Source organism: Parasteatoda tepidariorum, chromosome 3 (genome assembly GCF_043381705.1).
Source record: "Parasteatoda tepidariorum isolate YZ-2023 chromosome 3, CAS_Ptep_4.0, whole genome shotgun sequence".
Taxonomy (NCBI): Eukaryota; Metazoa; Arthropoda; class Arachnida; order Araneae; family Theridiidae; genus Parasteatoda; species Parasteatoda tepidariorum.
In genome coordinates, this window is record NC_092206.1 from 57,036,847 (window position 1) to 57,057,062 (window position 20,216).

The following is a 20,216-nucleotide window of genomic DNA, read 5'->3' on the forward strand; positions in this document are numbered from 1 at the left end:
GATATTGAAGTCTAAAGTTAATAAATAATTCATGAATAACAGATGTTTCAANTTTGTAAAAAGTGCTCAATTTTCTCTTTTAAAAAAAAAAGATTAAAAGAGTTCTAAATTACAAGAAATGCGTAACTTTCACGATTTTCTCTGCAATATTTATCAAACTAGTTATTATAACATAATCATGTAATGTTTTTGAATTTTATTGATTTTATGTTTATAAATTAAGAGCTTTAAACGATAGAAAAATTATTATTTGATAGAAAAATTATTATTTCTGCACAGATCTTAATTATGATTTTTTAAAGTGATTAAAAATGTTCTAAGTGCTTAAAGAGTACTTTACGTAAAAGTTGCTTATTTTTTGTTGAAAAATATGGCTGCACCCTGAAGTGTATAAAACCTTTCTGTAGTGTATCCTACAACAAAAATTTTATCAATATGTGATAAGTTATCATGTAATTAAACTTGAAATAACTATTCCCCCCTTTTTACATTCTTTTCATTTGGTAACATTCTATATATTAATTGCTGACATTGCCTGATATTGAAGTCTAAAGTTAATAGATAATTCATGAATAACAGATGTTTCAAGCATGAAAAAGATTTCATTGATAGTAGGTGTGAAGATAAGTGTTTCACATGTTTTTTTTTTTTCTTGTATTACCAGATTCAAATATTTTTTATTATGTAGTAATGATTTTATTTTAAGGTTTAATTTAAAAAATTTTCAAGTTCTAACGTGTACTATTTTATTTTGTTAAGGCACTTCTGGATTTGCAATTCCTCTTGTTGCTAATTTTTTTGAGCTTTTGCAACGACCACAGTGGTGTGTTTATCAGTATCATGTGGATTTCTCTCCTATTGTTGAAAGTCCCAGAATGAGAAGGATTTTTATGAATGAGAATCGAACCAATATTGGTGGTGCTTACCTATTTGATGGCATGTCAGACTTGAAAACAGTTAGAAAATTGCCCGACCAGGTATTAAAGAATCATTGCTTTACTTTCTCTCAATTTTTTTAAAAAATTTATTACAAGAGAACTTAATGATGGTAATGTATTTCAGACTCTCGAGTTCTTTGCAACTCGCAGATCAGATGATGAGAAGATCAGAATTACGCTGAAACTTGTGGCTGAGTTGGCTCCAAATCATCCTGAACTTGGACGATTATTCAATACTCAAATGCGAAAGTATGAACCTTATCTTATTTTGTGTCATCTGTCTCAAATCTGAGCTTAGTTCAAATTATTAATCAATGTAATAATTTATTTTTGTAGGAATTTACAACATTTGAAATATCAGTTGCTTGGTCGTTATTATTTTGATCAGAGTGCTATTTCAGAAATAGCTCAATATAAGTAAGTACCTGCATTTATTTTCCTTATAGCCTATTCAAATTTTGGAGTGTATAAACATTTTTTTTTTTTAATTAAGCATCTTTGTCTAATTATAGTGGAATACCACTTTATCTTTTTTTAAGTAAATTCAAATTTTCTGTACAATGCAGGTAAGTCTGACAGCAGAATTTACTGAGTAAATCTGCTGCACTATTCAAAATTGTTTTAAAAATTGGCTTATTAAGAAATATTTATTTATATTTACCTGAGTCAGTTTGTTATTCTAAAACATTTTTTTAAAATTTGTTCATTGAGCCTTTAACTTTTTATGCCTTTTTTGACAGCGACTATTTAAATTAAGAAATGCTAGAAAATTATCAAATTCTCTTTTGAAATAATGTTAATGTTTCACAGTAGTTTGCTTGCATGTGAAAGTCTGGCCTAAGTTACAAATAATAATTAAATTATCTATTGTTTGTAATAACTAGTTGAATTTTAGTTATACATTATTTTAAATACATAATTCTTGCTACCGCTCAACCACAGGACCATTTTCATGTCTTATGTGACCAACCTGCAGAGATTTGTACACATGAAAATCAAAAAACTAGCTGTGTTAGAACCCTGTTTCATTACTAAGCTAGCATTTAAGTTTCATGGAATCGAACCTATGACCCTAAGTTTGAATTTGCTAATTTGAGTTTAACCATTAAACAGAAAAAGTGTATATTTAAATTTAATTTGAAATATTAAATTATACTACATAAAAAAGATTATTTAAATTAAATTAAAAATTTCATTTAGTGCTACAAGTATAATTTCTGACTTAAAGAAGAGCATATATATCGCATATAAGTTTATTATAGAATAAAAAGAAAATTTTATTTTATAAACTGTACCTTGAGTTTTGTAAATATTTAGTAATCTCGTAAAATTTAAATATTTTTTTTCATATTGGCTGCATGCTGTTTATTTGCAGCACCATTGCTGTTGGAACAAGGTTTTGATATTTTTTATAGCTTTTGTGTTTCTGATGTTACTCTAGTTGGTAATTGTTTATTCTTAAGGCATACCGATTTTAAAGTGTCTTAATAATGTATTTTTTAATGTTGGTGTAAGAGTTGGCTTTTCAAACCCCTAAATGAAAGTAAGGGAATCGATTTAATTAATTTTTCCTAAATTTATTAACATATTTTTTTTTGTCAAAGAAATATTAAAGTTTCTACTATGAAATCTTGTTACTGATGATTGAATCTTATTTCCAAATTTGGAGAATTGGTGGGAATTTCCTATTCCTCTTTTAAACATGTACCTATATTCTTTTTCATTAATATCAATTAATTTATAACCTCAATCAGCAGAATTCTAAAATAAAGGTATACATATACTTGTTTTGCTAAGACACTTCATACTGGTTTAATCACTAATAATTGTCCGTTTCAGTTTGCAGATTTGGCAGGGTGTCATTACTTCTATCCGAACTTATGAGGAAAAATTGATGATGTGTGTGGATACTATTTCTAAGGTGGTTAGAAAAGAGACAGCCATGAATATCATAACACAGTGTTTTAATGAGAGCAGGGGAGGAGACTTTAAAGATGAAGTATCACGAAACTTGGTGGGCCAAATTGTAATGACAAAGTAAGTGTGTTTGAACAAAATTCATGTGTAATTTTAAATTTTATTTAATCTGTGCATTATTTAGTTTATTTAACATTTTTGATTTTTTCAAATTTTAGTTACAACAATAGAACCTACCTTATTGAAGATATAGATTGGAGCTTGAATCCTTCTAAAACATTTGAAACTAAAGAAGGACCTATATCATATGTACAATACTATAAGAAGGTGAATAATTTTTTCCTTAGGTTTTAGTCATAAATATTATTTACTTCAATTTTTTTTCACATTGTATAGAGAATATGATTGTTTAATGCAACATAAATTTGCTAATTCTTAATATAGTTGAACCTAGATCCTTAACTCTCATGTAATTTGCAGTCCTGTATGCATCCTCAGAGTTCTTAGGAATAAAAAAAAAAGGCAGAGTGCTTCCTCACAGAAAAGGGGCATTTATCAAAATCATTAATATTATGTAACAACTGAATTCGATGTACAATTTTTTATTACCCTCTCACACTATTTTATACAAAGTAATTTTCACTCATCAAAATAACGAAAAAATTTACAGCTTTTGAAAAATAAAGGCCTTAAAGATTTTTGTAAAAACTTTCTTTAAAGAAGAGTAAACTAATGGTAAAAGTAATTGATGAACAACTTGAATGTTTTTCTTTATGTTTTGAACTGAAAATTATGAAAGATTAAATATTTAAAGGTGCATTTTTAAATTTGACAAGACTCGTTAAATTTCTCTAAACTCATTAATATACCCTCCTCCCCTATTGAAAGTGAATATCTGTAAGGCTGAATACAATGCAGATTTTAACTATATAACTAGACAACATTAAAAAAAACTTACTAAAATTAAGGAATGAAATTAAAGTTAAATAATTATCATGAACTAATTTTTCTTTGGAACAAGTAGTTTAGAAAAACTCCCAAACAAATAAAAGGCAGAAGTGTTGGTGGTGTATTTTTATAGAAAGGGCATGGGATCAAGAAGGGAGCTGCCCTTTTAAGAACACTTAGGGAATTTGTTAATAATTCTTAAGGTCATTTTGAAATATGATTCCCTCTTCTATTCTACAGGAATTTGAAAACAGTATTTAGTTTATTTGTTTTGAGGAAAAAAACAGTAACTTTTGATGCCAGTAAGGTTACTGTTTTGATGAAATGCCTCAAACAAGTTTTAATACTCGTGCATCAGTCGATAATGTTGAATTTTGTGGTATTAATTGTCCATTCAAGAAAAAGTTACAATAGCTGAATGAGGTCTAAGTGATTCAGATGAAGACTGAAGTTGACTAAACCAATTGCAGCAAACATTTGTAGATTGCCTAGAAACCTTTAAAACAATGAAAAACTTTTTATATTCCCATGGACATTCAGTAAATGAACAGTAGTGTGTAACATATGTTGAAAATTTAATTGTTCTGGGAAGAAACTGAATTAAAATATCCAAATATTTTTATCCTTTTTCCTCGTAAATATTTTTGCAGGAAGTACAATTTTTTCACCTAAACTTTGTTATATATAACATAGATTTATTAAATTTCCCATATTTTCCAGTTATTTAATATTGCAAGCTGACCCACATTTGTGGTTTGACTGTATCATCATGAATGGTCCCTTGAGAAATGATCATTGTCTTGCTGTGTAAGAATTTTATTCCAGTTTTGGTTTCATACCTCAAACTCATCAGTTGCTGATTTTCATTTCTCATGCAGTTATTTGTGTACCTGACAGTAGGAAGTTTTTAAATAAGTTTTATTTTTTGTATCACTTTGGCTTTTTTAGTTCAGAAAATTTGCATTTGTGTGAAATGTTTTTTTCCATCATTGCTGCATCTCTTTAGTTATTACAAATAATTTCTTTAATAAGTTTAAAAAAATGTTTTTATTTAAAGTAAAACAATGTTTGGTTACTACTTTTGCAAATAAATATACTGAATTAATTTGTTTCATTTAACAGCAATACGAAATTGACATTAAGGACCACAAACAGCCTTTAATGCTCTGCAAGTCTAAGGAAAGAGAAATTCGACGTGGTGCCAGCATGCAAAAAAATTGTTACTTGGTTCCTGAGTTATGTTGCATGACAGGTACTTTATTAAATAGTTCAATGGAAATGCTGCTTATTTATTTAAAAGTATTTTCTCGGTTTTGTTTAACCTTTTTATTTTTGTAGGGTTGACTGATAGAATGAGATCTAATTTCACCATGATGAAAGAGCTTGCAAATACAACAAAGTTGGATCCTGGCCAGAGAGTTCGCAATTTGCAACAGTTTATGGGTAAAATTAACACGTAAGTTTTTTTTTTCTTTGAAAAAAATTGTTTAGTAACGTTGCTTTAAGATCTAGGTATTATTAATAGTATTTTCTACCTAGGCATCCAGATATTTCCAAAGAAATGAATGACTGGGGATTAAAGTTTTCAAGTGATTTGGTAAAATTTCAAGGTAGAATTATGCCAGAAGAAAAGATCTGCCAAGGTTCATATACTGTAAGTTACGTTGTTTCTTGATATTATTTGTAGAACCTTGTTCTCTCAAATGCTTGATAGGCACTGGGGATTTCGGGTTCGGTTGACCACAAAACCAATCTGAGCCCAAGGTCAAGAAAACTGAGATTTGCAGTGTAGACCGTGGCCCTCTATGGGCTGTGTTGCCCCTGAGTTAAGGTATTTTTACTCTCGGGCAAAAAAACAAAATCTGAATAAATATAACATTTGTCACAGATAATTTTTGAGCTGTTGTCTGTGATATATCATTAATCTGAAATGTTTTCAAATATTTAAAAATGAGTTAATTGCATAATTTGAATTAATGCCTTTTTGAAGCTTATTAATTTAAGAGCATAGTTCCTTACCAATGACCATGGAGCAGTCTTTGAAACAGAACAGTCTGTGTGACAGAAAGTCCCCTTATTATAAATTACTGTCACAGTACCAATTATCCCCCAAAGTGCAAAACTTACCACTGATTTTGCCAATTTTTATGCTTTAAATAATTTTTCTCTGAGTAAGGTGTGCTCTTAAGTTCTTCTGACTCAAAACCAGTTCGATTATCACCAGGGTGCTTTGTTTGACGTATCAATAATTTAAAAGCATAACACATTAATAATACATAATTTTAAAAAATCTTTTTCAGTCCATGTTTTGAAGTTAAGCACAGTAATTTTCCTTTTCAGGTCAATTTTTGCTTACTAAATTTTGTAGGACTGTGCTAATCAGGCTGTTCCTTAATTTTTATTTAGTTATTGTCATATGAGAAATATTAAAGGAACTTAGTTCATAAAAATTGCATGCCTGATTGAAGCTTACTTAGAAGCTGTAAAGTAAAATTAAAAAATAACTGTTGCTGCCAATTCTACATTTTTTGCATCAGTGTCCCATTTTTTGCTCTGGATTTTTGAATTTTGAAAATGTGTATTAATAGAAATATAAACACATGCCTGACAGAATGAAATCTTGAATTTTGTCTGTGCTTTAGTCGGGGTCAATGGGATAAAATGTAAAGTGGCCAGCATCTGAATATAAAATTTTTTTTTAATTCTAATTAAGATCATTTTGAGTTGATAGGATTAAAATACTACATTTCCTTCTGTATTTTAAAAAAGAAGTTTGGAGATAAGCTGTTATATTTGTTTTATGAAATGTGCTTTTTACTTTTAGTATGGCTATCAACAGCGAACTGGGGATTTTTCAAAAGAAATGAGAGGTAAAGCAATGCATGTTCCTTTCAACCTAGATAATTGGATTGTTATTTGTACCAGAATGGATCTTCCAAAAGCTCAAGATTTCCTTACCAATTTGTATAAAGTATGTCCACCTATGGGCATGAGAGTGAACAAACCAATATTGTAAGTAGAATTTCTTATATATATTAAAGTTTTTTTTTTTTAATATTATCTATTAAAATGGAATTAAAGCTCCGTAAACCTTAAAAAGGAAAATTTCACATAGGTCTTGAGGAAAGCATGTAGTGACTATCAGTGAAGAAACTACAGGCACAAGTTAAAGACTAATCAAATTGAAATCTTGATTGCTAAATAGTTTTTTAGCAGTTTTTTCCTAGTTTAGTTTTTTAGTAGTTAAGTCTTACAGGGCTGATTGTGCTCCGGAAAAAGCCGGATTTCCGGAATTTTCGCTAACAGTGATCCGGAAGTTTCCGGAGATCGAAGGTACAGATGTTTAAAAAAATCATGGGCCACAGAAGTTTCCGGAAATCAAATTTTCAAAGGTGGAACTTAAAACACAGTTTATTTTATTTGTTTGTAAAGGTCTGGTTTCTTAGGACAAGCGCCTTATCTGGGCGTCGGCGTGACGTCAACGTCACGCTGACGCCAACAAAATACTGGTTTGTTAGCTCAAGACCTGGTTTCTTAGAACTAGCGCCTTATCTGGGCGTCAGCGGAAAGTTGACGTAGATCTGACGCCAAAAAAATACTTTTTTGTTAGCTCAGCGTGAGCAGTCGGTCCAACGCAGACATTATCTCTCATTGCGCATGCGTTAATAACGTAAACAAATATTTATTTTGAATTTGTATTGATTTTGTTATTGTCGACCAGTGTTTTAGAGAACAAATAATGACTTTGTCCAAGAAAAAACACATTATAGCTGAGCTAAATGAAGAGTGCTATGTTTAATGAAGAAGCTATGTTTAATGTCAAAATCAAAATCTTGGCTGATTTCAATGTGCTGTTGGATGTTGTCCGCCATTGCTTCTGTGGTTAACGTCACGTTGTAATCCAACTGCAGTTGAGTTGGACGGCAATTGTAGTTCAAGATGAGCGTTCGATGACGTATACTATCAAACTCACAAATGGACCAATCAGAGGTTAACGCTGATTTCCAGCTGACGGCGTCCTGTCCTAAGAAACCAAGCCTTAAGGGAGAGCCAGAGAGATACTTTATAAGCTTCTATTATGATTAATATTCATTTTTTATCAATAAACAGTTATAATCATGAACTCAAGAAAGACATTTGTAAATTTTAATTACTTCTCCAGGTCATCATAGATATGTGTAAAATTTTAAATATATTTTAAGTAAACTAAGAAATATTGAGAAAAAGGGAAAAAAACCTTGTTCAAATTTTTTTCTAATTTTTCAATTTAAATTTTCCGGAATTTTGACTTGGGCTCACAATCACCCCTGGTCTTAATAAGATTTATAAGTGACCTAAATCATTTTTCTAAGTAATAATTTTTTGAAATAACCTTTAAAATTGTTAAAAGAAATTTAACAAGTTCACAACTGTAATTTAATCTTTTTGCTTACCAAACGGGCGATGTATTTTAAATAAAATTTTTGCATTCATTACTTTGTGCATGAAGCTGAAAGTTAGGTTCTAATTCATTTAACGAATCTCCTTAAACGTAATTCATAACAGTTATAATGTAATTCGCACCAAAAAATAATTGTATAACTGTTAATATGATCACAGATACTTTTATAGTAGTTACATTATTCTGATAATAATTAAAAATAGAAGCAATCCTCCTAGACTCTAAATTTAAAAATCAAATAAAATTAAGAACGTAATAACAGTACAGGTATCTTTTTAAATTAGGAAAACAAAAATATTTATAGGAAAACAATAACTTTATGATTTATATCAATTTTATGCCGACATCCAAACAAAAAGTGGAAAAATTGGATCCTACCCTGTGATTTTCCTGCCAATATAAATGCATAGCTGCCAACCCTTCTGGATTTTCCAGTAGACTACTGGATTTTGCTAGTTTTTCCCGGTCTACTGGTTTAATAAAAATTCTCTTGGTTTTTGTACATTTTAGAAAATTCCCTAAAATTAGTAAGTTTCCTTAAAAAATACCTATTGAAATAGGATTTTTGTGCAGATTATTGCTTGCTTGAATATTTAAATAAGTGTCACTAATGCATAAGGAAGCGAGCCTTATTTATGAAATTCAGTTAACTATCTTTATTTTTACAGAATTAAATGCCTATTACTATTCAAAATTGAGAATATGCATAATATATAACATTTCAAGATCATTTAAGGTGAAATCATAACTGGAAAAAAATTGCAGTTTTTCTACTTTAGTGATGAAAACCCCTACAGTTTTCTATGTCTAAAATATTTAATATATTTTGCAACAATTATCATGAAATTTATATTGTTTCGTAAAAATCTACTGGATTTTTTCCTATCCATGTTGGCAGCTATGTAAATGTATTGACTACAATGGTAAACTGCAACGCCATTATTAGATTTATATATATAGTAAGATATGTTTTAATATGTATCCTTGTAAAGTTACTTTTTTTCTGTGTGTCATACAGTAATTTATATTGTGTTGACTTTGTTTTCTTACATTATGTTTGGAAATCTTCATAACTTTTCGACTAGTAAATAAAGATATAGTAACCTAACTTAATTTTGAAAAATTTTTGGTAATCATTAAAATATTTATGAAAGTAACAACCCTTTAAGTAAATAAAATTATTGTTTTGTTCTATTTTTAAGATGGTAATTTATTGTTCTGTTTAAGATGGAACTTTCTGCAAATAACTAGCTTTTTAGATATATGTAAAGTATTTCTGCTTTTGTCATAGAAATATGCACACAAAAAAAGTAATAACTCAAAATTCTTAAGCAATAAGATGATATAAGAATTACCATGTGAGATAAAAAAAAATTCATCCTCATTTTCATCCTTCATTAACAATTATATTTTGTAAATTATTATTAATGGCTGATTCTACTTCAAAATTGTCTGAATGAAAAATTCATCATTCTTACCTTTTTATTTTACTTTTAATATTTTTACCGAAGGAGTTAGTAGTTTTTGTATTTAAGGAGCATAATTCAATGTTATTTATTTTAACAGAGTACCTATCGAACAAGATCGCATCAACCTCTATTTAGATGCTTTCAAACATAACTTCCAAAGAAATGTTACTTCTATGGTTTGTTTCATTGTGCCTAATAACAAAAAAGAAAGATATGATGCCCTTAAAAAGCACACGTGCCTTGAAAATGCAGGTAATTATAACACTTGATTTTAAGTATTATACATTTTTTTTAATTGTATATACTGGTTATATAGTGAGGATTGTAGTCTTCTTTGTCTCCTGTCCTCATTATAAGTTTTGACGCCTTAGATGGCCAGGATTAAATTATTCCTTGCTGGTGTTCAATTAGTAAATATTGAAATTTCCTATTTTTCGATAAAATAACTATCCAACTATTAAAATGAGACTTAAATTGCTGATTTCTTAAAATAAGCAGTTATTGTGAATGATTTAATATTTCGAAAAATAAAAGCATATTTAGCATTTAATTTTTCAACGGTAACAGTTCTCAAAAACAATTCTGATTAATTCTGTCATGAATTTGCTTATATTGTTAAAGAAAAAATCATGTAGTTAAATTTTTATGAATTTTCTTAGTTTTAAAATTAATAATAGATATATTGTGTTAGTATTTTTTATTTTACAAAGTCTTATTAATACTTATTGTCTGCATTATAATATTTATGAAATTAGTACTTAAAATTTTTTGAATGCAGACTGAAAACACTTAAAAAAAAGTTTTAATCAGTCGTCTGTAAATGTTAAAAATTTTTTATTACTATAATTATAACTATTTTTAAAAAATTATTTAAAGGAACAAATTTTAGTGGTTTAAAAACTCAATCTGATTTAATTTAAATTGAAAGAGATTTTGTTAAATGATATTTTCTTCTTTCAGATATGGACCTTGAGAATGATCCTAAACACTTCATTCCTAAATAATGGTCTTAAAATAATCTTAATTTTCATCTTATTTGTTTTCAGTTGCCAGTCAGGTTGTGGTTGCAAGAACTCTTAGCAAGAAACCTATGTTGATGTCTGTTGCCACTAAAATAGGCATTCAAATAAATGCTAAACTTGGTGGGGAACCATGGGCTGTTGAAATTCCAGTAAGTGTTTCAAAATCTTTTTCTAAGATATTTTTGACTTAAAAAAGTAAAAATATTGTAAATAAGCTATACATTATGTATAGCATGCAATTTTTTATACTACTTTAGGTATCTGTCATGTTTTAACTATTTAGTGGAATGCTAGGACAATCATAAAATTGTAAAATCCCATGGTGTTAGCCTTTACCTAATGGGTCCATGCTTTACCTTTATACCTAAAAACTTTCTTTAAAAAAATATTTTAATAAAAAAGAAAAATAAAGCTAAGTACTGTAACTCACTACCTTCATTTTCTAAACAAGTCTTGAAAGAATATTTCTTATAAAGTGAGCTTTCTTATATAATTTAAATTATTAAAGTGTCATCTGATCAAAATTGCTGTTGCAGAGATCGCCATGCTGCCCGATATATTTTAGTCGTGTTATCACTCAGGTCCACAGCATGAACTGTGCAAAGTCACGATGCATTGTGGTTGTAGAGGTGCCAAAGTTTTTTTACATCCAGTTATCTTTTTTCCAAGTCCCTTAATAATTTTAACTAATCTTAGGAAATTTAAACATCTGTTTCATTACTCTTCTCTGATCAAGTCATTAACGATGCTATGAATGAGCATAAACAGAAAGAGAACAGCAGTCCTTATATAAAAAAGCAATGTAAGTTTTCAAAAAGTGTAAAATTGATTTTAACTTTTCATAAAGTATTTAAAAATTATCAATTTCAAAAGTGTCTTATATTACAAAAATTTTGAATTATTGAAATTTATTTGTTGTGCAACAGTTTACAAAAATCAAATCAATTAATAAAAAGTGGTTCAAATCATAAAGTGGTTACTAATAACAGGTATTTTATTTACTAATTATAGATTTAGTTGTAGGGTTAAATATATTTTGTTTGCGTTGATTACATGGAAAAAATAACATGGTTATTTTCTTTTCTCTCACAAATAATTCTGTACTTGGGGATTTCATTTACGTATTAATATATATTTTATTTATGTATAAATCTTTTTGTTATCACTCAAAATATCTATTTTTCATTATTTATTCTTAATTTTTTGCTTATTTATATTTGATAATTTTGAAGCAAGAAAACTAATTGTAAGATATTGACTATGAAATATGCCAACTTTTTTACTAATATGCAATTTTTGTTTGAGGTAGATAAATTTATATTCCTTAATTCATTGGGCCTCCCTTTAAATCAGCCATCTTTTCTGCTAATATGATATAGTTTTATAAAATGGTGGGAGTAAGTTACAGTTTAACTTTATCCCCAATTATTTTCAACCTATTACAGGACTGTAACTGTCACACCCACATATATATATATATTGTGAAAAGTAGCAAAATTATGTGCCAAACTGAAATTCTTGTGTGAAGTTGCTTAATACTGATCTTTGTATTTGTTAAGTAGTTTATATCTATACACTCAGACCTCGATATTAGGTCATCCGCATATAAGGTCGCTTTTCCAAAGTCCCGGCTCACTGAATAGGAATTCTTTGTTACAGATTATCGGACATATGGTCAAGTTTTAAAAATCGTTATTGCTTATAAGATCATTTTTATCTGAGGTGAGGGAATCCCTCTTTTCTAACTAATGCCTATTTAAGTTCCTTACAAGGCAATTACCCCTCTCGAGTTCTAGGAAAATGTTGCAGCCAACGAACAAGCTACAATTTCTGAAATTGTTTCACTAGTTGTAGACAGTGAGGACAATGACAGTGATTCTGAGACCGAGCTGTAATGCAAGTGGAAGCTTTCAGTGCAAAAAATGTCTAATGAAATTTTTTTACCAACCATGAGGGAACTGAGGAGCATTTTGAGAAGTTACAAAATCTAGAAAACATTGTTCGAAAAATGAAGCAAAAAACGAGACAGGCCTGCGTAAATGATTATTTTAGATAAAGTAAGATGTAATGTATATATCTACACTTTGAGAAAATATGTAAACAGCTTTATTTTAAATTAAAAAAATTTTTAAAAATCTTACTTTCTCTAATTCTTATACTGTTAAAATGTATAGACTTAAATATTTAATTTATGGCCGATCGTTTTCGTTTATATTACCATTTTTAAAAAGTCGTGTACTATTTGCGTGCTTAGTTACGAACTGCTAATGAATCGGTTAAAAGGTCAACCTGCTTACTAGCCCTTAGGGTGACCTTATATCGAGGTCTGACTGTGTATATATATATTCTTTAGTAAGTAGCTGATTGTTTTATTTTTGTATCTAATTGACAAACATTTACAGTTCAAGATGAGGATAATGATCATTGGTTATGATACTTACCATGATTCAGCAAAGAAGGGTCGTTCTGCTGGTGCTTTTGTTGCTAGTATTAATCAAAGTTTAACTAGATGGTATTCAACTGTAACATTCCACTCCTCAGGGTTTTCTGAAGAGCTGTCAAATCATGTGAGAATGAATTTCACAAGTAAGTGCTTATAGTCTATATGCATTAGTCTTTCAAATTTTGCATGTATTTTACTATTCATAAATGGATAAGTATGCTTTGTACTAAAGCTCTCCCTTTTTTATTAATTAAAATGTGTAAAATATAGTAAAAAATGTATTTTACAAGCTTGCTACTTAGACTATTAATGATATTATAATACGTATATGTTGCTGTTCCATGAAGTGAAATCAAAATTTCTTTTGTAGAGTGTAATTTTCATGCATATTAAACTATACCTTTTTTGCATATGTTATTAAATACTTTATGATAGTTAGCTTGTGTGTATTTAACAAGCCTAACTTTTCACAGCCAATTTTAAATTTTTCTGATAATTTTCATTTGTGAACCACCACTCGGTTGGGTGTAACTAACATTTCTTGAGATCTCAAAGAATTGGTTGCGTACTCTGCATTGCAATGACAGCTGCTAGAGCGAATATCTTTTAGCATGAAAAGTGGTCCTCCTTGCTTTTCTGCATGTATGAAATAATCTTATTTTAATGTGCTTGGTCGTTTAATAAAGTTATAAATTTAACAAATTTAATTTTTGCATAATATTGAAAATTGACAGTTTGTCTACTCCTATATTGTGTATAGATAATAATTTGTTTAATTCTTTTGCAGAAGCTTTAAAACAGTACCAACAGGTCAATAAATGTCTCCCAGATTGTATTATATACTATCGTGATGGTGTTGGTGATGGTCAAATCAAGTATGTAATGGAACTGGAGGTTAAACCATTCGAGGATGTGATAAACAGCTCTATGGCTGGTAGAAAGTGAGTTTCTCATATAATTTTTAATTAAATGATTTTATGGTGTTTGATGAATAAATTTTGCTCTATGACGAATTTATTGTAATAGTGGTTCGATAAGGTTGATATTTGCCATTTCTTGATGTGCCAATGTGGGCTATGGCCTAATTGCCCACATTAGCTTAATATAAGAATTTTGTTATACTGATCAACTTTATTATATAAGGCTGTCTAAACAAAAATTGAAATTTGCTAACACTGTTATTGCACATGTGTATTTACACAGAAAAGTGTTTTACTTTTTAAATAAAAGCCAGAACTACTATTTTACTGGAAAATCTACTTAAAATTTATCCACCACAAATATTTTGATTAGGAGGATGGTTTTGGAGTTGTCATTTGTCTTGTATGAAATAGGTAATGTCTTGTAGTTTTATTTTTTTCCCCTTCTGTTTCTTTATAAACATTAATATACAAAATAGTTTTTAAAATTTCTATTCAAATTTTGGCTACTTTAAAATTAGTTATTATTTTTCGCCAAATAGTTTGATATGTAAAGCTAATTCCTAATAGCAGTTTCGTCTGAATTTAGCTCTTAAAAGCATGGAAAGTTTGAATTTTTTTTTTTACAAAAAACCTGCAAAATTCCTATAAATATAATATATACCTGGTAAAATAACCGGTTTTTGAATTTTCAATAACAGCAATCAGCAGCGTGCATAGCGTTTTTTAAAGGTGCTTATTTTCGTTTTTTAAAAGCCCTTAAAGGTGCTTTTTTCATTGGGTGTTTTTAAAAAGTGCTTAATTGTTTTTTAAAAAAATTTTGAGTTCTTAAAAGGTACTTGTTTGTTGAATATTTTGGCTATGCACCCTGAATCAGTTATTGAGATAGGGCAAAATAATTGTAGAATCTATTACAGGGTTCCCACGGTCCTTAAAAACTGCTTAATTTTTATTTTGGAAAATAAGGGCCCTTTAAAGTACTTATTTTTGGTTCAAGGTTTTTAAAAGTCCTTAATTTTTTAATTTTTCAGTTCAATTTTTTAAAACAAAAGGTCATTCTCATGTCACTTAGTATTGGACCATGCATCAAGGGTAACACATTTTAGAGGGACAAAAAATAATGTGGGGGCAAAGGGAGAAAAGCACATTCTTTCATTAATATATTGGTTCTTTCATTAAATTAATATATTCTGCTTTCAACTAGAGTGATATTCTATGAGGAGAGTGAAGCATTCTAAAAGAAAAGAATAATGTGGACTGGGGAGATACTGCACATGGAAGAGAAGGCTTTTTTTGGGAGGGGGGCAGTTTTAAAGTACCCAAGTAGAAGACCTACTCAAACCTCCAAAATTGACAGAATTCAAGAAATTCAGTTCTACTTGTAACATGTCTGCTTATAGGAATTAAGTAAAAATCTAAGAAAAGAAGAATCAGAAGAAATTTTTTTTTAACTAGAATCCATAACGAAAACTATATCCTAAAATTTTGAAGTATTCAATAAATTCGTGTAATATTTCAATGTGTAATAAGTAACTGTAAATTTATAAAAAGCATAACATTTTTAAACTTCATGATTGTGCTGAAAATTAAACAGATCTGAAAGAAACAGGGTTTGAAAAATCCCAGCCTACCTACGAGTACTAAATAAGAAAGCACGATTTGCTTCTAACAAGAAAGTTAAATATTTGGTAATTATTTGTTTTGTAGCATTGTAAAATTATTATTAGATTGTTTCACTATTATTTGTTTCACTATTATTATTTCTTAAGGATAAGCAGATTGTTACATACAAATTTAAATCTCTTCAACTGAGAGGTCCTTAGATTTTAATACTCATTTTATTCAGTTGACATTCCTACTTTACTGCTTTTAATTTTTGTTCAATTTTTAGTTTCTTTAAAATTAATTTTTAGTTTCTTTAAAATTAGTTGATGTGTTTCGCGAGAATAATTAGTAACATTATGTTAATTCCTAATAATAGGTTTAGCTGGAAATAATTTTGTTCATCATAAAAGTAAATATAACACATTTGCTGATCTAGTAGCAAAATATAAAAACTTGTTGTTTTTGCCAAATTTTTTTATTAACTCTTTTTTTTTAATATACATTAAAAAAAATTGCAAATCTTAATTTATGCATTTAATTTTATAATTAAATTTCTATGAAATCATTAAAAATAGAATACCGATTAGTTTCATTCGTTAATTTTTACATTCTGAATGACTTTAACTTTTAACAATCTGAAAACGTTTTTTAAAAAACCCGAGCTGGGTTTGCAAAGTCCTTAATTTTTTCAAAAAAAGGTCCTTAAAAGTGCTTAACTTTGCTTTGTTAAAAGAGTGGGAACCCTGTATTACAATTATTGTTGTAAAGAATTTCACATTTTAGTGAAACTGACAAGTTCCCATCCTCATTCAATAATTTTTTTCTCTCAAAATCTAGTATTTGGCATTAAGGATGGGGGGAAAAAATTCTTTTTTTGAATGGATTGAATGTAAACATTTGATATTACAGAATAACTTGATCTTTATAATACTAAAAATACCGCTTGTAATTTAAAGCTGTTATTTTTTTATAAAAATCTAATCATAGTAAGGGATGATAAATAAATAGCACAAGTAAATACCTTTAAATGATGAAAATAATAAATTTGTATTTATTTCTTAATTAAGAGACCTTTCCAATTTTCTGGTGTTCGCCTAAGTTGCCTGGGCTCACTTTGGCGAAACCTGGTGATAAATACAATTATATTGGTACTTTCTTTATAAAAAATTATTATAAGAAAGGTAAATAATTGGTACTGTTATTGTGGGTATATCTATAATTGATGATAAACAATTATACTTTTTTTTCATATTCTTAATTTTTCAAAAAGTCCTTAATTTTTGCTTTGTTAAGAGTGGAAGGAAACCCTACTATGATTCTCAGCTTTTAAAGGAAAATAAAAACTAAGTTCCATAAAAAGTTATTTTATTGAAGCTTCAGCTTTCTGAGAAAGTGATATACATTTATTTTTCTTTTCAGTACACGCTTTGCTTTCATTGTTGTGAACAAGAAGATAAACCCTCGTTTTTTCCACGCTACAAATAATGGTTACACAAACCCTCCTGCTGGTACAGTTATAGACAACACAGTAACTCGTCATGACCGGTAAGTGAATATTAATTTATTTCTAATGCTGTGGCGGTACATTGTTTTGATTGTAAAATTCATATATATTTTATTTTTCTGACTTGTGCATTAAACATCCAAAATAAGTAAATGGCGCAGTGTTTTAATGCATCATCTGAAACAGTTTTTGTATGTCTTGCGTGTTAGCTTCAGCTTTAAGATTGTCCAATTCTTTTCTTCAATATTTAAACTAACTAAGAAAATGATAGTTTAATCTGTTAGTTTATCTGTATTTTTAATATATTTAACTAAATGTAGTTCTTAATTTGAAATATGGTATTGAAAGTGTTTGAGCTGATTCAGGCTTTTGACTTGAAATTTTCATGTAAATCCCAACTAAACATGTGTGCGAAATCTAATATCGTCTTAATAGTCATTTCATAGAGAGTCTAGTCACTAGTAAGTCATTTCATAGAGAAATGTCATAAGTAGAAAAATTTCTCCATCTAAAGAAGTTTTTTTTTATTTTAAGAGTTGTCATCAAAATTGTGATTATAATTAAATTCTTAATTCCTCGCTTATCTTTAATAACCTTTTGTTTCATTATCATTATAAATCATTATCATTATTATCATTATATCATTATAAAACTTACATAAAATATGTGTAGTTTGATTTAACTTATTTAGCCCTATTCCCGTTTTGAGTAATTTGGTGACTAATAAGTCGCAATTTGTCATGGATTCATCTGAAAGATGTATATATATGTATAGATTTACTGTTTAAATTCTTTTACTTTGTTAATGGTCTCATCCAAATTTCCATAAACTCACTTTTTTGTATATTACTGTCTATAGTAATGCTTGCACCTTTTTTACTTTAATCACTTATTCATGTTGCTAAAATAGATTATTTTGTGTTTTATAAAACATTCCTTTGTGTAATTAATGCTTTTTTTTTTTAGTTATGATTTCTTCTTGGTATCACAAAGTGTAAGACAAGGGACAGTTGCACCTACTATGTACAATGTCATTAAAGATTACAGCAATTTAAAACCAGAACATATGCAGCGTCTTTCATACAAATTGACTCATATGTATTTTAACTGGCCAGTGAGTATTTTATCTATATTTGCATAGAATACATTATTAAATGATCAAATGTGAAAAACAGCTCGTTTTAGCCCACTGTTGGTCTTAAGTAATTCTCGTAACAGTGCTAAATTAGTTTTATTAGCATTAACTTGAAACTTCGACATAAGACAAACCAATTTTTCTTACTAAAAGATTCCTTCAACAGTTTTTCATGTATGTAAGCAAGAGTGGTAAAATACCAGTAAAAATAAGATTTTACAGAAAGGATTTGATAGGATTTAAATTTATTTCTAGATTTTATTAAATCAGGATAAGCGTGATTTTTCTTGAAATTTAGTTAAAACCTTAGGAAGGTGATTTCCATATAAACAATTAAAAGGAATAAAGTAAAAAAAAAAAAAAAAAGTTTCGCTATGATCTAAATTGAAAAGAATTCAATTAAATTATACTAAAACATTTACTTAACAATTTCAATTTATATTACCTTTTGGCATCTTAAATCTCCTAATTCTAATATTTTTAAAGGTGTTTTTTAAGTATCGTAGTAATACATTACCCAATTTTTTTTTCCTTTATTGAAATTTGCTTCGGTTTGATTAAAAAATAACATGCTGTGCAAGATTTTTTGTAGACTAAAGTTAGTAAATATAAATTTAATCAAGGGTTCTGCAGCTGAATTCTAAAACTTATCAGTGGTTTTGCAGATCAATAGATTTCTGCTTTTGGAGCTTAGTTGCTTTTCTTCATCGAAAATTTTTTCAGAATGCATTTCAGTAAAATTAAAGTAACTGCTTTTGTTAGTAATTTTTTCTTCCAAATTAAATGTTATTTAAGCATATTTATGCGAAGTAGTGCATTTTATTTTGAATTTAATGAATTTCAGTGATAAACTTAAGTTTTCACATAGCATTGTGATTAAATTGAACATGTTGATTTAAGTTGAAAAAGTATTTCCCTTTATTTCTTCTGTCTTAGCAAATTAAAGCTTTGTAATAGTGATAGAATAATAAATTGAAATATCAGCTGAATGTTATTTAAATTCCTCCCAAAAAATGTTGCTGGTAATGCTTACTCTTTGTTGTGTTTTGTGGTAAGTTTATTCTAATATTTTGATGTATAGTCATTTCAAGAAGTTATTATACCTTAGTTATTTTCTTTTGCAAGTTACTAATGTATTTCTTTTGATGCTGACTTATATATACATCTTTTTAATTTAGGGAACTATAAGAGTACCAGCACCTTGTCAGTATGCCCACAAACTGGCATTTTTGTCTGGCCAGCATCTCCATCAGGAACCACATCCAGATTTGTGTGATAAACTGTTTTATCTCTGAACTTTGCAATTCATCTGGATCATCATATGTCATAGCTAAAGAGATGCTATTTTTTTAATTTCTCTCATTTGTGTTCATTTTTTGTTATATACTTTTTTTTTATGAATATCGTGGAAGATTGTCCTTTCAGTGTAAAGGGTGTACTGTAAGTTTAAAAATAAATCTATTTTTACTGTTTGCTTATTTTCTTTATTGGTAACTCAAGTATTAGACATAAACATCTTAAGGATTTAAAATTTTGTGTCATCTAATGTTTTCTGCTATTGACATGACAGAATGGATTTGTAAACATATCTGAAAAATTTTTCTATGAAATTTTTAAAAAGGCATTTAAATATAAGTATGTAAAAAGAAACTTAGATACTGTGATAACAAGATATTTATTGCTAGAAGCTTTATATATTTTTTTTAGTAGATTTAAATTAGAGTTGATTAATGCAGAACTTCCACTGATGACTAATGTAAACTGATCAAGGTTTAATAATTGTCTGCTTCAAAAAGCTATTGTTAATGAAGGTATGTCATTTTGTTGGTGTTGAAAGCAGATGTCCTAACAACATAGATTAATAGGGGGTGCCA

At 28.4% G+C, this 20,216-nt stretch overlaps 1 protein-coding gene across 2 annotated transcripts in view; it reads left to right on the top strand.

The window, feature by feature from the left end:
- The window catches only part of LOC107457376 (piwi like RNA-mediated gene silencing protein aubergine), a 34,541-nt gene extending 14,727 nt beyond the window's left edge, over positions 1 to 19,814 (top strand). For both annotated transcript variants that reach the window (XM_043051552.2, XM_071178675.1), the window contains 16 exons: positions 760 to 977; positions 1,063 to 1,187; positions 1,275 to 1,355; positions 2,778 to 2,975; positions 3,074 to 3,182; positions 4,926 to 5,055; positions 5,142 to 5,259; positions 5,343 to 5,457; positions 6,628 to 6,815; positions 9,811 to 9,965; positions 10,760 to 10,884; positions 13,138 to 13,321; positions 13,966 to 14,119; positions 17,123 to 17,248; positions 18,174 to 18,321; positions 19,521 to 19,814. In XM_043051552.2, coding sequence (XP_042907486.1) covers positions 760 to 977; positions 1,063 to 1,187; positions 1,275 to 1,355; positions 2,778 to 2,975; positions 3,074 to 3,182; positions 4,926 to 5,055; positions 5,142 to 5,259; positions 5,343 to 5,457; positions 6,628 to 6,815; positions 9,811 to 9,965; positions 10,760 to 10,884; positions 13,138 to 13,321; positions 13,966 to 14,119; positions 17,123 to 17,248; positions 18,174 to 18,321; positions 19,521 to 19,637 — 2,291 coding nt within the window. In that variant the 3' untranslated portion in view covers positions 19,638 to 19,814. The remainder of the gene's footprint in view (positions 1 to 759; positions 978 to 1,062; positions 1,188 to 1,274; positions 1,356 to 2,777; positions 2,976 to 3,073; positions 3,183 to 4,925; positions 5,056 to 5,141; positions 5,260 to 5,342; positions 5,458 to 6,627; positions 6,816 to 9,810; positions 9,966 to 10,759; positions 10,885 to 13,137; positions 13,322 to 13,965; positions 14,120 to 17,122; positions 17,249 to 18,173; positions 18,322 to 19,520) is intronic.
- Positions 19,815 to 20,216: the final 402 nt, after the last annotated feature.